Genomic DNA, 24,371 nt, shown 5'->3' on the forward strand with positions numbered 1-24,371 from the left:
CTCTGGTGAAAACAAGGCATTTTCATTGGCCATTATGAAACAAAATAGCATCTTCATACATATGAATATGTATGTATGTAGAACGGCTGTCACAAAGACAGGGCATATTAATAAGAGAGGATAGGTTCCAGAGGCTTTGAACGCTTTTACAAGGAACAGCTTGCAAATATTGCCACGTCAAGATGAGACATGATTATTGACACCTATACATGAAGACTGTGATGTAATGAAATCAAAAAGTAAAATATGTTAAGGGTGTGCGCACTTATGCATCCAGCCTATTATGGATTTTAGGGCTGCGACCATCAAATATTTTTTGGAATCGAGTATTCTGTTGATTTTTTTCATCGATTAATCGGTGAAAAATTGCCAATTGGCTGTTATTCCTCACAAAAAAAGTTTTTTTTTTATTCAAACTCAATACTTTTATTAGATCAAAGCTTAAAACCTTTGGGTTACTGGCTCCGGAAGTAAACCCATTTAATCAATCTTTCTGTGAAACATTCATGATGTACATGAAAAAAAACTATGAAACATAGGTTAGCCTATTTGTCCTTAGTTCTATTTTAATTTAAAAAAAAAAAAGGATTACATGAGTGAGATCTCATGCCTTATCATGCCTCGTCACAAGAATTTTCCTCGAATATTTGTTGTAATCGAATCATTCGAGTTATTCGAATAATCGTTTCAGCCCTAATGGATTTTTCACATTAAAAGTGGAGAGTGTTGAAACAATTTATTGTGGTTTAATTTTCACAATATGGACATGGGAAAGGGTGCTTTCCCACTGCTAAATCAAATATTAACATTGAAGTAAACATACTGAAAAATGTGAGGAACTTGATTCATGGTTGGTCGGGGGTCCTCTGCCCGTCTCACCTTTGTTGATGGTAAACCGTCACACGTTTAGTATCAAAACACACTTGTCTGTAGAATACAGGCTTGCCTGTAGCATCTCCGACATGCCGCCTCCCTTGCAGTGTCGTGGTAAAATGATACAGTTGAATTAAATCTCTGCTTGTTTTCAAAGCCGCTTCAATGCTTTGTTTTTGGTGGTGTGACAATACCAAATGCAAAATGTATCTTGAACCACGTTCTCTATATGCCAGTAATTTTATATTTATTTTCAGTGTGTTTATTTTTCTAACATCTCTTTAGTTACACAGTGTGGATCTGCACTTTGAGTTGCAGTCAAGTTCACACTTTCTGAGGTTGGGATACCAGCAGTAGGTTCCAGAATTATCCATTCATGCCAGTTGTTGCCCTGGATTTCATTTCAATGTGATAATCTTAATTTTCAACAGCGTATCAAGTGGAATAGTGCTACTACTGTAGAAACAATGCAATCCACATTACTGCTGGCACCAACTACTAGCCCTGAAGGCTCCGCCCACATGACTTGGGTACTTAATAAAAATGAGCGTTTAAAAAGATGAATGTTTAAACTTTGCCTGAGCAGAGAGCAAAAGTTCTTTAATGCCATTCTTTATTGTTCTTTTAATTCTCTTATTCTTTGTTTAATTCTTCGTTATTTATATTTTTTATCCAAAAGTCTGCATTTTACATGTTGCTGACAAAAAAAAACAACTGATTTTATAAATCTTTAACATAAAAAAAACAATGTATACTGTAGGGATGGAAATCAGCAAGGACGTCACGTTACGATACTGTCATGATACAACATAATTTTATCACAATATGGCAATATACATTAATATTCATCAGTTCACTGAAAATGTAAAAACAGATTAAATGCTAGATGCTGTGTACAATCTGACTGGATCACATTACAATTAATAATTCAGCCAAAACATAACTCAGAACTGAATTTTAACTTTATTGTTTTTACACGCTGAAGTAGTGGACATCAAAAGCGTTAAGACAAAATGCATCTGGAACCAAGACGGCGGCGCGCTAGGTCGCAGCAGCCACACCGGGCCCTGACCATAGTGCTCTTTTTGTAAAATACTTGTTGTGTAAAGGTGGTTATGACCATCAGAATCACGGACAAACACCCTTACAACCGTCAACAATTTCTCGACCTCTAATCAAGCCTGATGAAGCTGGAGAGACTGCGACATTCTCCGGGCAGTTCGCGGCACCACCAAGAAGTTAGCCGATAGCGCTGTGCGAGGAGGTGGACGCGCGGCAAGCGAGCCGGGATCCATATTAGGCTAAAAGTTCATCACAGCTGTCTCTCTCCTCCTCTCCAACGTGCTCTTCTTTGACAATAAAATGGACTGTCTAAGACTGCTTCTGATCTCCGGGGAAGAGATAAGACATCGCTGCGTTCTTATCTTCAGCAAAACTTAACACGCTAACCTGCTTCGCAGGCCAACAAGGATCCATTCCGTGAGACGCGTGGCAGTGGCCTGTTTGTCCACATCAATAACAGCTGGGGCAGGAATATTGCGATTGTCTCTGTGCACTGCTTGGAGCTCATAGAGGTTTTTGAGGTCAGATGCAGACTGTTCTACATCACGTGAGTTCACTGCTGTGATCATCATTACAGTATACATCCCGCCTAGCAATAATGCTAAAGCTAGTGGTGCACTCAGTGAACTCTACAACATCACAAGCAAGCAGCAGTCTACCTGGATGGCTTCTTCGTCGTCACGGGAGACTTCAACAATGCAAATCTCAATGCCAAAATTTCATCAGAACATTGAGTTTGCAATACGAGGGGACAATATGCCAGACTTTGTTTACACAAACATCCAGCATGCATACAAGGCTACACCCCTCCCACACCCCATGAAGAAGACAGAGACCAGCATAAAAGGACGAGAGGTAAACAACAACAATGCGAACTCTTCATTGATTCACATTGAAGCCGTTCCTGGATTCTATACCAATGTTACAGACCTGTTTTCGACTTACATAATGCTTCCATGTTACCAATTCTGGTTCACTAGGATCCCCAACTATGAATACTTTTTGCTTTTTATTCACTCTGTTGTAGTTTCTATACATAATTCAGACAATAAGAAGGTTACAAGTTAATCTAAATATTCTCTAAAGAGGAAGGTTGAGGTTTGAAAATACTCAGTGACTGTGCTGTTCTGACCTCAAGGAGAAGTTCATTCCACCATCGAGGGGCCAAGACAGAGAAGAGTCTAGATGAGTGTCTTCCTTTTACATTCAGAGATGGAGGGACAGCCGAGCAGTACTGGAGGCTCGGAGTATACGAGGTGTAATTAGGGCTGCGAGGTAGGTTTGGCTTTGTAGGCCAGCATCAGTATTTTGAATCTGATGCGTCCAGCTACTGGGAGCCAGTGGAGGGAGCGTAGCAGAGGGGCGGTGTGGAAGAATTTGTGTAGGTTGAAGATCAGTCGTGCTGCTGCATTTTGTATTAGTTGTAGAGGTCGGATGGTACATGGTGGTAGACCAGCTAGAAGGGAGTAATCCAGTTTTGAGATTACTAGGGATTGAACAAGTATCTGGGTGACCTGTGTTGACAGATTTGTATGATATTGTAGAGAAGGAATCTACATGAGCGGGAAAGATGGCTGATGTGAGTCAAGAAGGAGAGTTGGTTGTCTATTGTTACTCCAAAGTTGCAGGCTGTTGTACAAGGAGAGAGCTGTAAATTGTCCAGTTAAATAGCAAGATCCTGATCTGGTGAAAAATCTGCTGGAATGAATATTAGTTCAGTTTTGGTGGGATTGAGTTTGAGATAAAAAAAATAAAAAAGTGAAGTGATTGTCACATGTGATACACAGCAGCACAGTACACAGTGCACACAGTGAAATTTGTCCTCTGCATTTAACCCATCACCCTGAGTGAGCAGTGGGCAGCCATGACAGGGGAGCAGTGCATGGGGATGATGCTTTGCTCAGTGGCACCTTGGCAGATCGGGAATCGAACCAACAACCTTCAGATTACGGGCCCTCTTCCTTAACCGCTAGGCCACCACTACCCCAAAAAGCTTACAGCACCTGGTATTCCCAGGCAGTCTCCCATCCAAGTACTAACCAGGCCCAAGCCTTCTTAGGCTGCCACCCAATATGTGATGTCAGTTAGACACGCAGAGATTTTGGAAGCAGCATGTAGATCAGAGGGAGGAAAAGAGAAGATGAGTTGTATGTCGTCGGCATAGCAGTGGTACGATAACCCATGTGAGAGGATGAGCTCACCAAGTGATCTCGTGTACGCGACACTCTCACCCAGGAAGAACCACAGAGACGAAAAGATCAGAGGCTCTGCTATTAGTGTGGTAGGCAGAATCATTGTTGCAATGACTGCCTGAACCGGCAACCCTGAGACCCCACTGGTGGCGATTTGTATGTAGATGCGTGAGGAATATATGGTGTATGTGTGAGAATTGTATGTAGATGTGTGAGGTATATATTAGGGCTGCAACAACGAATCGATTAAATCGATAAAAAATCGATTACTAAAAGAGTTGGCAATGAATTTCCTAATCGACTCTCCAAAATACACCCATGTTACACCTCTTCTCACCTCTCTTCACTGGGTCCTGGTAGCTGCTCGCATAGAATTCAAATCCTTGATGCTGCCTACAGGGCTGTAAATGGAACTGCGCCCTCCTACATCAATACAATACTAGCTAGCTACACTCCTGCACGCTCTCTCAGATCTGCAAACGAAAGGAGACTAAAAATTCCTTCTTCACGGGGTCTCCGATTCCAATCATCTCGGTTCTCCGTTGTTGTCCCTGGCTGGTGGGACAACCTGCCCTCCTCCACACGACTAGACGAGACTATCACCACTTTTAAGAAGCAGGTGAAAACCCTCTTATTCCAAAAATATTACAGACAAATCTAACACTTACACACGCACATGCGTACACATTGCACAAACAATACAAAAATGTATAAATACATTATAATTTTTTCTTCATCTAGCACTTAATCTCTGAGCATGCTCTTCACTGACAAGTCTGAGCCTTATCAGGGCTCTTAGTTTGTAAACTCAATATTCTATAGAAATCGAACGAGAATTGCTGGTGTCTTCCTCTTGTAAGTCGCTTTGGATAAAAGCGTCTGCTAAATAAAGTAAAGTAAAGATTCGTTGTGTCGCGCGACGCGGAGACATTTGATTATTTAAAAAAAAAACATTTTATTTGAGCGTGGAGCGGAGTGAACACACTTGGTCTCTCTCGCACAGATGCTAGCAGTTTGGCGCCTCATAGACAGCGCGGAGCAAAAATAAAAAAAAAAACGAGCGGAGGTAGAGGACAGATACATGGCGGAGGCAGAGAAATCTGCGCGAAAATATGCAAAAGCGACATGGCACGGGAGCACCACGGCAATGATCCAGCACCTGAAACGCGTGTTTGATGAGGAGGAAGGGAGTTCAGCAGCAGGGGAAGTCACTACAGAATCCTACTTTAGTTCTGTTTGGAAGTGAGGAACGTAATGTCCCTGGTGCTGGTGTTTAACTCGCCGCGGAGGAGAACTAGACGGGGACTTACAGCGCCACCTACAGGTGTGGAGGGGGGATGAAACAGCGTTCGGACGGAGGGTGGTAGTAGCCTAGTGGGTAACACACTCGCCTATGAACCAGAAGACCCAGGTTCAAATCCCACTTACTATCATTGTGTCCCTGAGCAGGACACCTAACCCTGAGTTGCTCGGGGGGGGGGGACTGTCCCTGTAACTACTCATTGTCGCTCTGGATAAGGGCGTCTGATAAATGCTGTAAATATAAATGTTAGTGGTGGGGCAGTGGTGGTCTAGTGGTTAAGGAAGCGGACCCGTAATCAGAAGGTTGCCGGTTCGAATCCGGACCCACCAAGGTACCACTGAGGTGCCACTGAGCAAAGCATCGTCCCCCACACTGCTCCCCGGGCGCTGGTCATGGCTGCCCACTGCTCACTCAGGGTGATGGGATAAATGCAGAGGACAAATTTCACTGTGTGCACCGTGTGCTGTGCTGCTTGGGGCAGAGGTGGCCTAGCGGTTAAGGAAGCGGCCCCGTAATCATAAGGTTGCCGGTTCGAATCCCGATCCGCCAAGGTGCCACTGAGGTGCCACTGAGCAAAGCACCGTCCCCACACACTGCTCCCCGGGCGCCTGTCATGGCTGCCCACTGCTCACTCAGGGTGATGGGTTAAATGCAGAGGACAAATTTCACTGTGTGCACTGTGTGCTGTGCTGCTGTGTGTCACATGTGACAATCACTTCACTTTGTTAACCCGTCATCCAGCTTGACAAGCATGGCAAGTTAGCGTTAGCTCATTATTAACAGTAGCAAAGCAGGGGTGCTATAGTTACTTTGCATTAAAAGACTAAAGACATGTTTTTATTCACTAGCCTTTTTTGGACCATTCATTTTTCAATCATGTATAGCTACACTGCAAAAAAGGCTTTTCTTATCTAATAATTTTGTCTCGTTTCCAGTCCAAATATCTAAAAAATCTTAAATCAAGATTACTAGACAAGAAAAATGGCATGAGAAAATTAAGTGATGCTTAAAACATCTGTTTGAGATTATATCTCATTAAGATTAGTTTTCTTACCCCATTGGCAGATAATTTTGCTTGTTTTAAGCAAACAATCACTTTATGTTTTTTCAGAAAACAAGACAAATTCTTATGCTGTTTCATGTGTCTAGTAAATGTATCTTGATTTAAGATTTTTTAGATATTTGGACTGAAAACAGGACAAAACTGCTAAGTTAGAAAAGCATTTTTTGCAGTGTGTGTGTGTCAGTGTGAGAGTTTGTGAGTGTGTGCATCTGCAGTGTAGTGTAGAGAACAAGTTCTGACATTCAAACAAATCCTGTTAAATTTTCTGATTTGTATTGTTCTTTATTTTTTTTATATAAATTATTTATCGTTCTGACAGCTCAGGTGGCACTTTATTTAAAAAAAAAAGTCTATATTTGGCAGATGTAAAGCATACATGTATATGTTTTTTGTGTAAATCCATTTTTATTTTATTTTATTATTATTATAACAGCTCAAGGAGCAACATGTTTGTGCTCTTTCTAAAGATTTTGGTTCTGTTTTTGAATAAAAGATTGGAAATTAATGTTTTTTGTTTTTTATCCAATTCTACGATTAATAAAAAAAGAATCGACAAATTAATCGATTATTAAAATAATCGTTAGTTGCAGTGCTAGTAAATATGGTATATGCATTAGGTTTGTATGTAGATGCGTGAGGAATATATGGTGTATGCATGAGGTTTGTATGTAGATGCGTGAGGAATATATGGTATATGCATGAGGTTTGTATGTAGATGCGTGAGGAATATATGGTATATGCATGAGGTTTGTATGTAGATGCGTGAGGAATATATGGTATATGCATGAGGTTTGTATGTAGATGCGTGAGGAATATATGGTATATGCATGAGGTTTGTATGTAGATGCGTGAGGAATATATGGTATATGCATGAGGTTTGTATGTAGATGCGTGAGGAATATATGGTAGATGCATGAGGTTTGTATGTAGATGCATGAGGAATATATGTTGTATGCATGAGGTTTGTATGTAGATGCGTGAGGAATATATGGTAGATGCATGAGGTTTGTATGTAGATGCATGAGGAATATATGTTGTAGGCATGAGGTTTGTATGTAGATGCGTGAGGAATATATGGTATATGCATGAGGTTTGTATGTAGATGCGTGAGGAATATATGGTACATGCATTAGCTTTGTATGTAGATGCGTGAGGAATATATGGTAGATGCATGAGGTTTGTATGTAGATGCATGAGGAATATATGTTGTATGCATGAGGTTTGTATGTAGATGTGTGAGGAATATATGGTGTATGTGTGAGGTTTGTATTGTAGCGATGGGCTCCGTGATGGGGAGAGAACACAGCGCAGTAGCTCAGAGAAGCCTTTATTTACCTGGCACCTTTAGAACCAATCGTATTTAACCATCTTTTCATATATGTGTGTCACATTAACTGTATCTGGGTCAGTTTGAACTCATGAAGATTTCAAGTAGAGAACAAGTTCTGACATTCAAACAAATCCTGTTAAATTTTCTGATTTGTATTGTTCTTTATTTTTTTTATATAAATTATTTATCGTTCTGACAGCTCAGGTGGCACTTTATTTAAAAAAAAAAAGTCTATATTTGGCAGATGTAAAGCATACATGTATATGTTTTTTGTGTAAATCCATTTTTATTTTATTTTATTATTATTATAACAGCTCAAGGAGCAACATGTTTGTGCTCTTTCTAAAGATTTTGGTTCTGTTTTTGAATAAAAGATTGGAAATTAATGTTTTTTGTTTTTTATCCAATTCTACGATTAATAAAAAAAGAATCGACAAATTAATCGATTATTAAAATAATCGTTAGTTGCAGTGCTAGTAAATATGGTATATGCATTAGGTTTGTATGTAGATGCGTGAGGAATATATGGTGTATGCATGAGGTTTGTATGTAGATGCGTGAGGAATATATGGTATATGTATGAGGTTTGTATGTAGATGCGTGAGGAATATATGGTATATGCATGAGGTTTGTATGTAGATGCGTGAGGAATATATGGTATATGCATGAGGTTTGTATGTAGATGCGTGAGGAATATATGGTGTATGTGTGAGGTTTGTATGTAGATGCGTGAGGAATATATGGTATATGCATGAGGTTTGTATGTAGATGCGTGAGGAATATATGGTAGATGCATGAGGTTTGTATGTAGATGCATGAGGAATATATGTTGTAGGCATGAGGTTTGTATGTAGATGCGTGAGGAATATATGGTATATGCATGAGGTTTGTATGTAGATGCGTGAGGAATACATGGTACATGCATTAGCTTTGTATGTAGATGCGTGAGGAATATATGGTAGATGCATGAGGTTTGTATGTAGATGCATGAGGAATATATGTTGTATGCATGAGGTTTGTATGTAGATGTGTGAGGAATATATGGTGTATGTGTGAGGTTTGTATTGTAGCGATGGGCTCCGTGATGGGGAGAGAACACAGCGCAGTAGCTCAGAGAAGCCTTTATTTACCTGGCACCTTTAGAACCAATCGTATTTAACCATCTTTTCATATATGTGTGTCACATTAACTGTATCTGGGTCAGTTTGAACTCATGAAGATTTCAAGTAGAGAACAAGTTCTGACATTCAAACAAATCCTGTTAAATTTTCTGATTTGTATTGTTCTTTATTTTTTTTATATAAATTATTTATCGTTCTGACAGCTCAGGTGGCACTTTATTTAAAAAAAAAAAGTCTATATTTGGCAGATGTAAAGCATACATGTATATGTTTTTTGTGTAAATCCATTTTTATTTTATTTTATTATTATTATAACAGCTCAAGGAGCAACATGTTTGTGCTCTTTCTAAAGATTTTGGTTCTGTTTTTGAATAAAAGATTGGAAATTAATGTTTTTTGTTTTTTATCCAATTCTACGATTAATAAAAAAAGAATCGACAAATTAATCGATTATTAAAATAATCGTTAGTTGCAGTGCTAGTAAATATGGTATATGCATTAGGTTTGTATGTAGATGCGTGAGGAATATATGGTGTATGCATGAGGTTTGTATGTAGATGCGTGAGGAATATATGGTATATGCGTGAGGTTTGTATGTAGATGCGTGAGGAATATATGGTGTATGTGTGAGGTTTGTATGTAGATGCGTGAGGAATATATGGTATATGCATGAGGTTTGTATGTAGATGCGTGAGGAATATATGGTATATGCATGAGGTTTGTATGTAGATGCGTGAGGAATATATGGTAGATGCATGAGGTTTGTATGTAGATGCATGAGGAATATATGTTGTATGCATGAGGTTTGTATGTAGATGCGTGAGGAATATATGGTGTATGCATGAGGTTTGTATGTAGATGCGTGAGGAATATATGGTATATGCATGAGGTTTGTATGTAGATGCGTGAGGAATATATGGTATATGCATTAGGTTTGTATGTAGATGCGTGAGGAATATATGGTAGATGCATTAGGTTTGTATGTAGATGCATGAGGAATATATGTTGTATGCATGAGGTTTGTATGTAGATGCGTAAGGAATATATGGTGTATGTGTGAGGTTTGTATTGTAGCGACGGGCTCCGCGATGGGGAGAGAACACAGCGCAGTAGCTCAGAGAAGCCTTTATTTACCTGGCACCTTTAGAACCAATCGTATTTAACCATCTTTTCATATATGTGTGTCACATTAACTGTATCTGGGTCAGTTTGAACTCATGAAGATTTCAAGTGAATCACTGCATAAGGGAAAGTTAATCTCTCTCTCCAACGAGTCAACAGGATGTTTCCCAGTAAGAACAAAATTTCCGTAACACAGTAAAAATGTGCACCACGAAATGTAGACATAGCGCCATCTAGTGGCCAAAATGCGGAAGGTCGTGGGATTTTTTTTGAATATGTAAAACTCCTGAAAAAACACAGTAAAGCCAATTCAGTGTTATTTCATGTATCATATCCTTTGGATATAGATTTTCACGTACTAATTTTGCGCTGCCTGTGTCCCGTTCACACTTTATGTTGCCCAGTTTGTCTGAGATTACATGTGCACTTTGTCAGTTTGTAACTAATTGTTAAAATGTTATAGCACCCAGTTCTAGAGAAACCTTGTTTCATTTCACTGTGTACCGTCTTAGCATGTATGTAGCTGAAATGACAATCTCAGCTTCACTTCACATAAACTGAACATCTTCTAGCACATTGTTTCATTTATAAATAAGTATAAGTCTGCTGCAGCATAGTAATTGTATACCAGCACATGGTGCACCCAAAGAAATGTGTCATCTCCATTGAGGATACATTGATCACATGAGCAGTGGGCGGCCATGACAAGCGTGGGTGTGAGGACGGTGCTTTGCTCAGTGGCGGGATTCGAATCGGCATTTTCTGATTACGGGTCCACTTCCTTAACAGCTAGGCCAACCACTGCCCCACTGAATTAGTATTAGTATAAAGAAAACTAAACAATTTCATAAGACAGAACATTTATTGTCTAAGAAATAGTCCAGTATTTAGTAATATGGTAGGATTCGGATAAACCATAGTTGATATTTTCAGGGTTTTGCTCTTGATTGAAGGCTTCACTAGCAATGAGAATATTGTAATATTATAATGCACAGAATACCAAGCATTACACCACGGAACCTGTTCAGTACTGACAGCACAGGCAAACAGAAGGACGGGACAAATTGGAGGTTCACTGAGGGCCAAAACCTAATTCGGTTCGCCATTACGATGTTTACCAGAAAAGTGGACCAGATAAAAGGCGAGAAAGGTCCCACCGAGATTTGAACTCGGATCGCTGGATTCAGAGTCCAGAGTGCTGACCATTACACCATGGAACCGCCCACTGACACACACGCCCCGCGGCGCCCACACGTCAGTGCCCAAAACGTGCGTGTTGGCGGCAGAACGTCCAGGGTCTTCTTCACAAACGCCGCGTTCATGGCGGCTCGTCAGACGCGTTTTCTCTTTAATTCGCGCAAATGAATTCTGTTTCTGTCCGGAAGTCCGCGCTTTCGACGCGGTCCATTTTTGATGACGTCGACAGGGAGCGCACGTTGAAGTCGCAGATGAGCGTGAGCGGGCGTGTAAGATCACTTCAGCTAAGTTGGTGAGTTGCTGCGTTCAGCAGACACACGAACAGTCCTGATGCTCACGACGTGTTGAAGGAAAACGGGCGGACATCTGTAATGGCGTGTGGTCTGATCCGGTTCTCCTTTCTCCTTTTGCTGGATGTTTTTTCTAACCTGGATGGAGCAGAGGAGACTCTTCCATGCTGCCATATTTTTTCCACCAGGGAGTCAGAACACCATGTCAAAAGCAGGGCTGCTCTGTTTCCGCAATAAACTTGCTTTGGCACCGATGGTTCGTGTGGGGACCCTCCCCATGAGGCTGCTGGCTCTGGACTATGGGGCTGACATCGTGTACTGCGAGGTAAGGGCCAGTTTCAACATGCATTTTACATCAGGATAAAAAGCTACCACCACTAGTCTGTTGGGTTGATCTAGCTCAACACCACACGACCGACCATCTCGGAAACAAGCCGTTTTAGTCAATAAAACAAAAGGCAATGTTTTAATATTAATCATTGGTGAGTGCTGTGTTAGGGTAGGTTTAGAGTAATGAATGCATGTAGTCCACATTTTCACCACAGAGACAGATACCCATTTTAGAATTGTAGTCTTAATTTGAGTATAACTGAATGTTTAGAATAATTTAGTTGGTGCATGCTATAAGATAAATGAATACGTATTTGGAATTAGGGGAAGAAAGGCCCGTATTTCCACAATGGTTCTTGTATTTGTTCTTGTTCAGTTCCAAAATGGTTTTAAGTATTAAGTATTGTTTCTTCAACCTTTTTACACCTTACTCACATATTTCTATTTCTCTGTTTTTTAAACAGGAACTTATAGACTTAAAAATGGTTCAGTGCCAGAGAGTGGAAAACGGTGAGCACAGTTTGCAGTGTCCTCGATCTACCATAGGCAGACTGTACATGCATGTATTTTTACGACCTCTGACTGCTGTTATTGGCAGAGGTTCTGGAGACCGTGGATTTTGTCGCGCCCGATGACCGGGTCATGTTCAGGACTTGCAGCAAAGAGAAGGACAAGGTGGTCTTTCAGATGGTAAGTGTAAATTGCATTACTGCTTGAGCATGAGCATTCATAATCCAGTGCAGTTTGTGATTAGCCCCCCACTTTCTTTTCTTTGCTTGTAGGGAACTGCAGACCCACAGAGAGCTTTAGCAGTAGCTCAACTTGTGTGAGTCTTCCATTCTCCTCTGTCCTTTCTACCCACCATAGTGGTTATATTAGCACATTTCCGATTAGTTGGTGTGAAAACAGCCTGTCTTGGTCATTTACATCTACAGGGAAAATGATGTTGCAGCCATAGATGTGAATATGGGCTGTCCAAAGGAATATTCCACAAAGGTAAGCCATGCGATTGTATGAAGGTGATGTAAGATCAGTTTTTCTGTCCTTGTTAATGCCTCATGTTTTCAACAAACAGGGTGGAATGGGAGCTGCTCTGCTGGCTGACCCTGACAAAATTGAGTCTGTATGTGCTGCTCTCTCTGCATATTTTACATGCTTAAAGATGATTTAATAATACCGTTCTAATGTGTTCATTTTTATCAAGATCCTGAGCACACTTGTGAAAGGAGTTTCGAAACCCGTGACCTGTAAAATCAGGATTCTCCCCACAGTAAGACTCTCGTTGTTCTTTACACGTCTGCCATGGCTTTGCATAATGCTGGTGGTAGCGCAACCCCCTGAGCAAGACACGTAACCCTGTAAGTCGCTCTGGATAAGATGTCTGGTAAATTATCTAAATGTAATGATATCATTCATTTTACAATATTTATAACATTTGCACATTAATAGGCTGATGTGGTATTTTTACACTAGGTGATATACAGACAGTTGGAGAGTTTTATATACTCCTGCAATAGGGTTTGTTGTGTAATAGTGTAAGCAAATCTCACATTTTTAACATGTTTCAGCTGGAAGAGACTGTGAGTTTGGTGAAGAGGATAGAAAAGACTGGAGTGTCTGCTATTGCAGTACATGGCAGGTATATTAAAAGCATGGATCTAACGTGTTCTTAAGAGTGTTGTAAGCAATGCAGTTGATATTATTTAATTAATGTGATCTATTAACAGTAAAATAAATATGCATATTTTGGTGTATGTATTCTGCATTGGTTCATGTAATTAAGTCTTCTAAATTGTCAGGAGTGCATATTATCGTAAAACAGATTTCCGTGCTTAATTGTCAGGATGAAGATAGAGAGACCTCAGCATCCTGTCCACTGTGACTACATCCAGGCCGTGGCTGAGGCGGTGTCCATCCCAGTCATTGCCAAGTAAGAGCAACGCTTCCTCTACTGATGCCTTTACAAGCCTGCGTATTACCCACACTGTTTGTGTTGTTTAATTTTTCCCTTATCAGTGGGGGTTCTCTTGAACTGGTGAAGAGTCACGAGGACATAGAGAAGTTTCGCGAGGCGGCGGGGGCCAGCTCTGTGATGCTGGCCCGTGCAGCTATGTGGAACCCTTCCATTTTTTGCAGCAAAGGGGCAGTATCTGTGGACCAGGCCATGGAGGCGTACATCAAATATGTGAGTTTTTCCTGTTCTGCTGCAGTTACACTCACCTTACACTCACCTTCTTCATCTACCATAGATGGCTTGGATTTGAAATTGACAATGTATTGCCTCTTTAGTGTTAAATTACAGTATGCATATTGATAGAGTAGTAAAAACTTTGCATTCATGTGAGAATTTGTGTTTGTCTGGCAGGCTGTTCGATACGACAATCACGCTTTCAACACAAAGTACTGCCTGTGTCAGATGCTCCGAGACCGTGTGGAGTCGGCCATGGGCAAACAGCTTCATGCTGCACAGACCAATCAGGACATCTGGTACAGAACTTTTTTTTTTTTTTTTTAAAGCCGAGTAGATGACTACCTAATGAAAAGGTTCGGTTTGTGTTGAAGTGCTGTGTGTTGTTGGTCAGCCAGGTGTTTGGGATGATGGAATATTATCAGAAGGTTGAAGAGGAGCAGCAGAAAAGAAAGGAAAGACTCCAATCAAATCCCAACATCGACACCAGTCCCGTCTTAGACGGGGATGTTGTCACAATGCCTGTTCGATTTGAAAGGTCAGAGCCAAATCTTTCCTCCTCTAGCTCTAGCCATGTTACCATTTATTTATTTATTTATTTATTTATTTATTGCTTAGAAGTAATTCATGAGTACAAAATACACACAGATGGTACACCTTCATTAGCTCTCTATTTTCCATGGAATGTAGTGCAGTCCCAGCTTCATCCACTAGAGACCCCTGTTGAATTATTGATTTGTTTTGTGATTGTTTTCATTTATTGATTGTTGTGTGATTGTGTGTCTATCTCAGGAGAGAGTACCCTCCTCAGATCACACCCAAAATGTACCTGCTGGAGTGGAGCCGCAGGGAAAAGCTGGAGCAACCCGCGTATGAGACGGTAAGGCGCATTTGCAGGCCTGGCTTCACCGCTCATGTAACCGTGTAACCCAGCTGACTGTAACTGAATATCTGGGCCTCTGGCTAAGGTGTCTAGACAGAATCTGCGGGTTTGGAGTCATGACCGTGGCTTCAGATCCTTCGCCCTAACAACCTAAACTAAAGATAAAGTTGGGTTCTAAGAGTTGTGGTTAAAAAGCTCGCACAAACTTTCAACACCACGCTCTTACAGTCCCTGCTACTAACCTTGTGCAAGGCACTTCATCATATTGTCACAAAACGTTTTAAATTTGCACGTTCGTGGCTGCCTGATGCTGATGTTGTGTGGTTTTTAGGTGCAGCGTGCACAGGACCGAGCTTTCCAGTCCACTGTAGCAGTGGGGGAGAAGAAGTACCGCTCCACTCTGTGGTGAGATGCATGCAGCCCCAAGAAAGGCAGTTTTTCCATGAATGGATGTAGGTTCTGACAATACCAGGTGTTATTTTTGTATTTAAAACATAAATATTCTTCCACAGGGAGAAGTCGAAGAAGTTCGCGGAGCAGGCAGCAGCCATCGTGTCCCTTCGCACCCTTGGGGTGCCTGAAGGCCGCATCGGAGAGGAGAACTCGGGGCTGGTGAATAAAAGAAAGCGGGAGGAGAAGAACGGCGAACTGGAGAAGCCAGACGACCAGCTCAACCCGGAGCCAGACAGGCGGAAGCGGCACATCACCGAGTCCCTCCAGAAAGCGGAAGGCCGTCCTGATGGAGATGACGCAAGGAGGTCCAACGCAAATGGCCAAACTCTGTCATGACGCGGCCCGCCTGACCAAAGCATTTTCCTCTTCAAGCAAAGTCACGTCCCTGCTGTCTTCCGTTCGTAATGAACAACAGACCCCCAACCGTATGTCTCATAATGGGGCTCTGCAGCACTGACAGTCATGTAAACCACGGTGAACTTCGTAACAATTTCTTTTAAACCTTTAGACAGTTTTGTTTTTGTCTTAAGGAGGTTAACTGCAAAGGAAACCTTTAGCTGTTGCCAAGTTACCAGGAAGCACGTTTCTGTTTTATTACTTTTGTATTTATTTCCTTTCAGAAAGTCTTGCTGGGCAGCGAATGGGTTTGAAATAAAGGAATAAACGTGTTGATTTCGTTTTTTTTTTTTTTTTTTTTTTTGTTTTGGAGGGCTGTTGTCGGCGGAGTTCGGTGACGTCACGCGCGCGGCCGCGCCCTCGCGTGCGCGCGCGCAGAAAGTTGCCTTCACGGCGGCTCGCGCGAAGCCAAGTTGCTCGGAGCGGCCGCGGGCGCGTTGACGGGAGGAGTCGCGGCGGAAGCGGCGACGGCGAGAAAAAAAACCATGTTTTGGACCCCAGAGCCGGAATTCCACGCTGCGAGCTACTGGGCTACTCCTTAGGCCAACGAATATAGTCTTCTACTTGTTGTTTTTTTGGTGCTGATTCTTTTTCCGTATTTAGCGCACTCCATTTTTTTTAATAACCGATGTAATGGCTACTACGAATTACGGCGAGGAACTAGACTTCAGGCTCACTTTCGGGGAGGACGGGCAGCAACATTCTCTAGGCCACACAGGTAACTGAGCTCTCCCACCTTCTGGGCGCTTCTTGTCCGTGTTCTAAACGTTCTCCACATCGTTCCCACTCTGGGAGGCGAGAGAAGAACATGAACGCGTTAAAAGCACCTTTTCCTCATCATAATGTTTTATTAAATCATAATAAAACATGTTCTGCGCACATGGCAGGTTTGGAATTTATGAATCAAGAAGCCATGAGATGTACAAGCTTGACTTGTTGTGTGTGTGTGTGTGTGTGTGTGTGTGTGTATATATATATATAGTATTTTTTTATATTTAGTATTTTAACCCATCTTTACTGCTTGTGTAAAGTTTTACACACAGGCAGCTTATCAACCAACATCTGGGGTCGAGAGCAGAAGTTTGCCTTTTCACCATCTCGGCAGCATCCTGTATTTGGTGGTCACAGTGTGTGTGTGTGTGTGTGTGTGTGTGTGTGTGTGTACAGCATTATTTATAGCTGTCTGTTGTTGCAGGGCCGACAGCTGGTATATTGCTTGGGTTTCTAAATTAGTCCCCTAATTCAGACCTTTGTTATTTTCAAAAGCGGCCAGGTTAAATTAGGTGCCCCGTTGTCCTGCTAAACATGTCGTCAGATGTGCAGAATTTGATATTTATTTCTTTATTTTGCTTCTTGATCAGATGTTAGTCTCAATGATGGATCGTCGTGCTACTTTGGCAACGTCAGCCAGCACCAGCTTGTGGTTAACCGGCCCGGAGGGATCTCCCAAGCCTCTGCACACCACGACGGCTCCTACGACACTCAAAGAACTGGATGCCACCCTTTGGAGTCGCCGCCCAGGGTGTTTGACTGCCCTAGCATCCAGATCACCTCCATACCCACCAGCACTAACCAGGATGGGCTTATTAACCAAGACGTTTCGCAGATGCACACGTCGGAAGCGGAAGGAGGTGCTGGCTCCCGAGACCACATGTACCTGCCTTTAGAAACCTTTCACAGGGATCCGTCCTCCCTGTGCCCTAGTCCCTGCAGCAGCATTTCCTCGAGAAGCTGGTTGTCGGATGCGTCGTCTTGTGAGTCGTTTTCCCATGTTTATGACGACGTGGACGCAGAGCTGAACGAGGCAACGGTTCGATTCAGGCTGGCGTCACCTCTGATGTCTCCTCACTCATCACCATTGCCCTCACCTTTGACTTCCCCTCTGGCTTCGCCCCAAGTGTCCCCTTTTGTCTCACCGTTTGGATCTCCGGGGGCTTCGCAGATGGGAGCGTATGGAGAGGATCCATGGCTGCGCTACCACCAGCAGCATCTCCAGCACCCTGCTTTCGCTCAGGCTCTGTCCCCTCACCAGTCTCCATACCAGTCCCCACGTACCAGTGTCACCGAAGACTCCTGGCTCAGTCCCCACCTGACTTCCTCCTCCTCTAGGCCTTCCTCGAGGCCATCATCTCGTCCTAATTCACCCTGCGGCAAGAGGCCTTATGTCGGTGCAGATGCCTGTGCAGGAACCTCCTCGCCTCACCTCTCCGGCAGCCCCAGTCAGTCCCCCTCGCTCAGGGGAAGCGTGACTGAAGAAAACTGGTTTGGGAACTCCAGCCTGCCGTATCCTCAGCATTACCCATCCGATCTGGATGTGCCTCTCAAGACCAGACGGACCTATAAGGAGCACACCACCCAGGATCAGGCAACTGGTGTCCATGGTCTGGAAGAAGCGGCAGTGGAGGAGGAGGGCTACGGAGCTGGGCCTTTATCTCAGGATATAAACACGGAGCCGACTCTGCCTGGTCCCAGGAACGAGGACTTTGTAGAGCACTTTCTACCCGTCCCCTCGCACTTCACATGGAGCAAACCAAAGCCATCTCAGGCACCTATTTATAGGTATGTTATTACCCTTTAATAACCATTGGCATTTGCTTAAAATGCGAATATATAAATGGTTAGAAATGCCACACGATAGGTGACATCCTCTGATGTCAGGAGGATCCAGGTTCGTGAACTTGGAGGTTGAAAGACTGGATTGGAGGTCAAAACACCTACATGCAACAAATAATATTATTAGTGAAAACACCATGTTGTTGAATGGTGGTACTGGTACACATCCATAAAAAACAGTAGCTTGGCATTTGTTGGGGAAAATGGTCCCATTTGAAATTAAGTAATAATACACTTTCTTATTCTGTTCGGGCCCGCCGTCCAGTCCACCTTGCCTGCCGTCCCTGGACACCCCCTTGCCAAGTCAGTATGGCCAGTATGAGCTGAGAATAGAGGAACAGCCCAGGGCCCATCACAGAGCCCACTACGAAACAGAAGGAAGCCGGGGAGCCATCAAAGCAGCTTGCGGCGGCCATCCTGTGGTGAAGGTGAGACGGGCGTCTTGCATTGTTATGGCCCAGAGGTTGGATTAGTTAACGTCCATTTAAAAAATTCTGTATTACACTTAAGTACACAGCCTATGGCTAAAATTAAAGAGTCTAATCTGATGATAAAGCATACCCCCCCCTCCACACACACACACACACACACACACACACAGAGAAGCTCCTAAAAAAACAGCATCGGATTAAATTGTTTGTTCCCTGTTTTAAAATGCATCCCAGTCACGCTGATCTGTAACAAATCTGCTGCAATATTTTCTTCCATTAGCGTGGGTTTAGATCATTTTGTAATCTTGATTATATATCTTATTTGTAGATAGTTAAATTTTGACTTGCCATGCGGTAAACACAGAATAACCTTGAAGTTAATGGTGAGTAAAGACACGGGCGACACAGCAGAGAAAATGCCTGTGACAATTCTATGTCAAACGTATCTGAACTAACATCATACATGTAATGTAATTGTTCATTATTATAAATCTGTTGCACGGCTGTATGGCAGAATTATGACCGAGTGAAACTGCCAAAAGCCCCGAGGCTTTGTAAATAGGTGAACTTGGTCCTTTGGACTTTTTGAATGTGATTACATGCTTGAGCAGTTGAAATATTAGTGAGGAATTTCCTGTGACATACACATGGGCTGTGCTCCTACTAGGCACTGGCAGAATGATTTAATTACTTCACACGTTATTCGCGAGATCATCAATTTATATCTGAGTAAAGTAATAAGGGAAGTGGGTTTAAAACAACAAAACCTTGCATCCTGTTCACATTCTGTTGTGAAACGTGGCTATTTCTTCATGTTCTGCCTGAATGAATGTATTTGGGATATAGAAGTCTTAATGTTCAATCAGCAATAGCACTTTTAGTACTTATTTAGATGTATTTAGTCCTCTTTTACTTTCATTAGTCTGTCTTTATTTTTGCTAAATATACAAATATTTTTTATACTTATTTTTTTGTTGTTGGTGCTACAGTTAATATGGTTTCTCCTAAGTGCACGCAGTCCTCATTTTTTTTTTTGCACTCCACTGTTAGCAAACACTGGCCGTTACAACTATGCAAATATCAGCATTAGCAACATGCTTTATCTTGGGTTTGTGTGCGTATAATCAGCTTATAAATTGTCATAGTCAATCAAAGGCCATCGGATCCAAAAAAAAAGTGGAAGCAATGTTGTATTTGCCCAGTGATGTGAACATGTCATATCAGCCTAATAAAACAAGCTTATGTTTCTTTCTCCTGCATTTGACAGCTCATTGGATACAACGAAAGGCCAGTCAATCTGCAGATTTTCATTGGGACTGCTGATAACCGAGCAGTGAGACCACATGCCTTTTACCAAGTGCATAGGATTACTGGGAAAACTGTGTCTACTGCAAGCCAAGAAACTGTGATAAGCGCCACCAAAGTTCTTGAAATTCCTCTCCATCCTGAGAACAGCATGTCAGCCAGGTGCCTCTAAAAAAGATTTTCTTTATTACAAAATCTCTGTGCAAATGTACATAGACATGTGGTTTCATGTGCACACCACAAGAAATATGGCAATCAAGCCAGAGACATTTTAAAAAGGGAAACTGGATTTGTGTGCTGAATTCTGCCTTTTCACATTTTTATCTTTATATGGTAAAACGCTACGATTTCCTGTCTTAAGGGGGGGGAAAGGGGGAAGAAAGACTTTGTTTACAAGTATAAAAATAAAGTAGTAATATGTAGAAATAATCTTTAAACTTAGCGGCTCAGTGCAACAGTGGTCATTTCTCTGACGTAAAGGTGAGCAGCAAACCCTTTGTCAGATTAAATAATAAATGCTGCATACATGACAGTGCTTAAATATTTTTTACAGTATTGACTGTGCTGGCATCCTGAAGCTTCGAAACTCCGATATCGAATTGCGAAAAGGGGAGACGGCTATTGGGCGGAAGAACACCCGGGTGCGTGTGGTGTTTCGGGTGCACATCCCTCAGTCTGGAGAGAAGGTGCTGTCCCTGCAGACAGCCTCCGTCCCTGTGGAATGCTGTGAGCGACTCCTTTCTTCCGCTTGGCAGCCTGTTATTCCTTTAGTACACATTAACGCCTGATCAAGCTTACATTTGTAATGAGTTTACAGACACATTTGCACAGTTGCACATTCCATTTTGGAGTTTGTTATGTGTTGGGGGCAGAAAACAACTAGAACTTTCTGTGTATCTTGTAAACCTATGGTTCCATTGTGGTTTTGAATATTTACTGCCTCGTTTGTCTTTACGTCTGTGTTTTTGCACATGAACATGTGTGGGTGTGCACGTCTGTGTGCTGGAAGTATGCAAAAAATCTCCAATTGAATATGCAAAGCTGTCCAGGCCACCGTAATTGTCATGTGAGATGTGAATTGGGGTCTTTGTCCCTCCAGCCCAGCGCTCGGCTCTGGAACTGCCTGACATCGAGCGGTTTAGTCCCATCAGCGGTTCAGTTAGTGGAGGAGGGGAGATGCACATCACTGGGCCCAACATCTTCCCCGACTCAAAGGTCTTCTTCCTGGAAAAGAGCCCTGGTAGGGTTTTCTAAGCTTCTGTTGCTCTTCTTGTGCCCATCACACAATGGGAGGGTTGTTAAGGTATCCCCTCCCTGTTCAGGCTATTAGTATTTTTTGTGCGTGTGCAAGTGGATGACTGACATGCTGGCATATCATGTTATGCACTGTGCACTATGCGACAGACCATAAAAGGTACCAAAAACCATCAAGGAATGTTTCCTGATCGCTCGAGCCTGAGGGTGTATTTAGAGACATATGTAGACTAATTAGGATTTTTTTTTCTATTTCCAGATGGCCGAACCCTTTGGGAGATTGATGCAAAAGTTGTGCGTGAAAAATCAAAAGATGTAAGCAAACAGTTTTGGGTTAAATATTTTCAGATGGTGCCAGTCTTGAAAGTTAATATCATATACTAGACAAAACTGCCATTAATGTAGGAAACATTTCACTAAATGTGGTGTTTTGAAATCTCTGCAGATGAACGTTGTGGTGGAGATTCCCCCATACCACAATAAGAATGTGAACTTGTCAATCCAGGTACTGTTTTATGTGAGCAATGGAAAGAGGAAAAAAAGCCTAACCCAGTCCTTTACCTACTTATCAGGTAAAATATCTCACTGCTTCAACACGCCAACAAAAGCACGATTATTAGCATGTAAATGTTTTCAAATGATGCAGTGATGCGAAAATCATCATGTCTCAGCAGTAAATGTGAAGCAAGAATTTGGACGTGAGGGGAGCCTCACCATTCCTGACACGACCTACCCTCCTGACCAGTGCATGCACACTGGAGCGTCTGGGCCACCTTCTACACAGCCTGCCAACAGCCACGCAGAGCTCACTTTTTCTCACATTCAGGGAAGTGGCTGTGGAGCCGACTCTGAGTACCAGGATATGCCTTCGGCCACGCCCTCTGAGCTGTTAAAGACCTCATTCCTGGGAAACGAGAAAAACTATACCCACAACAGGAAACCTGCCCTCCCAGCGTGCAAAGTCTCACCCCAACCGTCTCATGACTGGAGTCACTTCCAGTCTGAACACCCAGCTTTCACTTTTTTGAGTCTAGGGTCGGTGGAGCACCACACGCTATCCAAACTTCCTTGCTCAGGCGTTACCAAACCCTTAAGCCATGACTCTTCTGACACCCAGACGTATGGCTATCCTTACTCCAACTCTGGCCCTAACCAAACCACAGGCGGTCTAGGTCCGTCTGCCTTACCCCAGCTTTTATCTCATTCTCCTTGTCTTTCACATCAATCCCCAAATAAGGGCCATAGTCCATCCCATTCTAGATCGGACTTTCAAATCCCCAGAGTGCAGCATTTTTTGCCTGGAAGCCCTAATCTAAAACCATCTGATGTGATTGGCCAGCCCCATCCTGAGGGAGAACTATTTAACATAAAGCAGGAGCCTGAGGATGATGACCAGAATGACCAGTCTGGTCACTTTACTCTGGATGACTGTGAGTCTTTAATGAGTTTTTGAATGATTTGCCATATATAGGGGGTGTTGAAAATGTGGCAGATGAATAATTGAAAAAAGTACCAGGACTATCAGTAATGGTTGACCATCAGTATATGAATTTGTGATGCTGATTAGACTCTAAGCACATTTATACATTGACAAAAAGAGACGATTAAGTGACAATCTTAAGCAGAAAAATTATTTCCCACCCTGTAAACTCAATCTGCCCAGGACTGGGGTTCAAAACCTCTGATTATGACAGCTTTACACTCTAAAGTCTGCGGTGTAGCTAAAGGCACTAAAGGCAATCGATTCACTAAAAGAATTCAAAATTTCTTTTGCCGTTTGTTGTCATTTTCACCTGCAAATGCTGCCATACAAACTCGTGTTCGTACAGCAGGCCCACAGTGCTGCCACCCTGTTTTGTTGATCGCCTGTGTGGGGGTTAATAATAGTTTGTGGTCCTGCTGCGCACAAGGAAAGATGAGACCGCATCGGCATGCAGAGTTGTGTATGATTACTACGATGGCTAAATTTACTGGAGCCCAGTTCTTTATAAGTTGCTCTTACGCAGCTGTTGTGCTGCCACAGGAGCGGACCCGAAACGCTTATCTAACATACCTTTGCCCTTTCCAGATGCTTTGAATGTAACCACGAAAAGTTCAGTTATCTGTGCTCCGTTCTCTGCAGCGGTGTCAGAATTTGAAAAGCTTCTGAAAATTAAGTATATTTGAAGATGAAAACTTACAAAGTTACAATTTTAAGTTTAGCATGGGAATGTTTTGAATACTAATATTTGAATAAAATACTGAGGCTAGGGTATGATTTGAATTTCAAAAATGAGCAGACAGTGAACATGTTTTGGTTTTTGCATACATAATATTGGGTGACAAAATAAGTAAAGAAAGAAATACCATTAATATTATGGTACTCAGTGCTGCCCTCAGGTGGTTTTAAAATGCAAGTTGCAAGTACCTTCGCCAATAGCACAGTTTACTTGGTATTGGGATTGTGATCTAGTAATGTGCAGAACCTGGTTTTTTGATTGTCGCTTCTATGCGTTCTCTTTGCAGTGAGCGAGATCATCGTCAGAGACATGTTCCAGAGTCCAGATTTATGTGGTTCCATCTCTGCCCAGAACCATTCCTAGCCTCACCTTGAGACATGCCCCTGGCCACATTTAATATGACCTCATACAGTCATGGCCTGCACTTCAGCAGGAGATGAACTCTTTCATTCATAATTCTTTCAAACTTTGTTTTTCTGAAAATAATGTGAATCATTATATGATATAATCAAACAGTGCTCTCCATAATTGTTCTTATATGTGTCATTTTGTAATATGTGCCTATTGCATCGGGATTTTTAAATAAAACGCTTGAATGGAATCACGTTGTGTTGTTCACATTTGTCCACACAAATGATTATTTTGCAAAGTGCACCAAATCAACTGAATATATAGAAAATTCACTAAGTTTAATTTATTAGGATTTTAATCGTTCAGTCTGCCTTCAGAAGGATGTTTGTATTTAG

At 42.2% G+C, this 24,371-nt stretch overlaps 2 protein-coding genes and 1 non-coding gene across 7 annotated transcripts; 2 read left to right on the forward strand and 1 right to left on the reverse strand.

Annotated features, from left to right (window-relative positions):
* Positions 1 to 11,214: 11,214 nt before the first annotated feature.
* On the reverse strand, positions 11,215 to 11,286 carry trnaq-cug (transfer RNA glutamine (anticodon CUG)). Its single transcript has one exon. It is a non-coding gene; the product is annotated as a tRNA-Gln (tRNA).
* Positions 11,287 to 11,333: 47 nt separating this feature from the next.
* On the forward strand, positions 11,334 to 16,075 carry dus2 (dihydrouridine synthase 2). Of its 4 annotated transcripts, none has more exons than XM_028958547.1 (16): positions 11,334 to 11,555; positions 11,705 to 11,878; positions 12,348 to 12,393; positions 12,482 to 12,573; positions 12,666 to 12,709; positions 12,819 to 12,879; positions 12,959 to 13,006; positions 13,088 to 13,153; positions 13,452 to 13,522; positions 13,727 to 13,813; positions 13,900 to 14,068; positions 14,249 to 14,370; positions 14,466 to 14,609; positions 14,864 to 14,951; positions 15,286 to 15,359; positions 15,467 to 16,075. In XM_028958547.1, exons 2-16 carry the CDS (start codon positions 11,756 to 11,758, stop codon positions 15,741 to 15,743), a joined length of 1,512 nt encoding a protein of 503 aa, XP_028814380.1. In that variant the 5' UTR covers positions 11,334 to 11,555; positions 11,705 to 11,755; the 3' UTR covers positions 15,744 to 16,075. The 4 variants fall into 4 exon arrangements, with proteins under 4 accessions (XP_028814380.1, XP_028814381.1, XP_028814379.1 ...); XM_028958548.1 differs by having other exon boundaries at positions 11,742 to 11,878; XM_028958546.1 differs by having other exon boundaries at positions 11,334 to 11,878.
* Positions 16,076 to 16,171: 96 nt separating this feature from the next.
* nfatc3b (nuclear factor of activated T cells 3b) lies at positions 16,172 to 24,226 on the forward strand. Of its 2 annotated transcripts, none has more exons than XM_028958889.1 (10): positions 16,172 to 16,521; positions 17,165 to 18,362; positions 18,682 to 18,844; positions 20,115 to 20,314; positions 20,706 to 20,878; positions 21,252 to 21,392; positions 21,666 to 21,721; positions 21,852 to 21,978; positions 22,081 to 22,836; positions 23,912 to 24,226. In XM_028958889.1, exons 1-10 carry the CDS (start codon positions 16,437 to 16,439, stop codon positions 23,986 to 23,988), a joined length of 2,976 nt encoding a protein of 991 aa, XP_028814722.1. In that variant the 5' UTR covers positions 16,172 to 16,436; the 3' UTR covers positions 23,989 to 24,226. The 2 variants fall into 2 exon arrangements, with proteins under 2 accessions (XP_028814722.1, XP_028814720.1); XM_028958887.1 differs by having other exon boundaries at positions 16,173 to 16,521; positions 22,078 to 22,836.
* Positions 24,227 to 24,371: the final 145 nt, after the last annotated feature.

This window comes from Denticeps clupeoides, chromosome 17 (genome assembly GCF_900700375.1).
Source record: "Denticeps clupeoides chromosome 17, fDenClu1.1, whole genome shotgun sequence".
Taxonomy (NCBI): domain Eukaryota; kingdom Metazoa; phylum Chordata; class Actinopteri; order Clupeiformes; family Denticipitidae; genus Denticeps; species Denticeps clupeoides.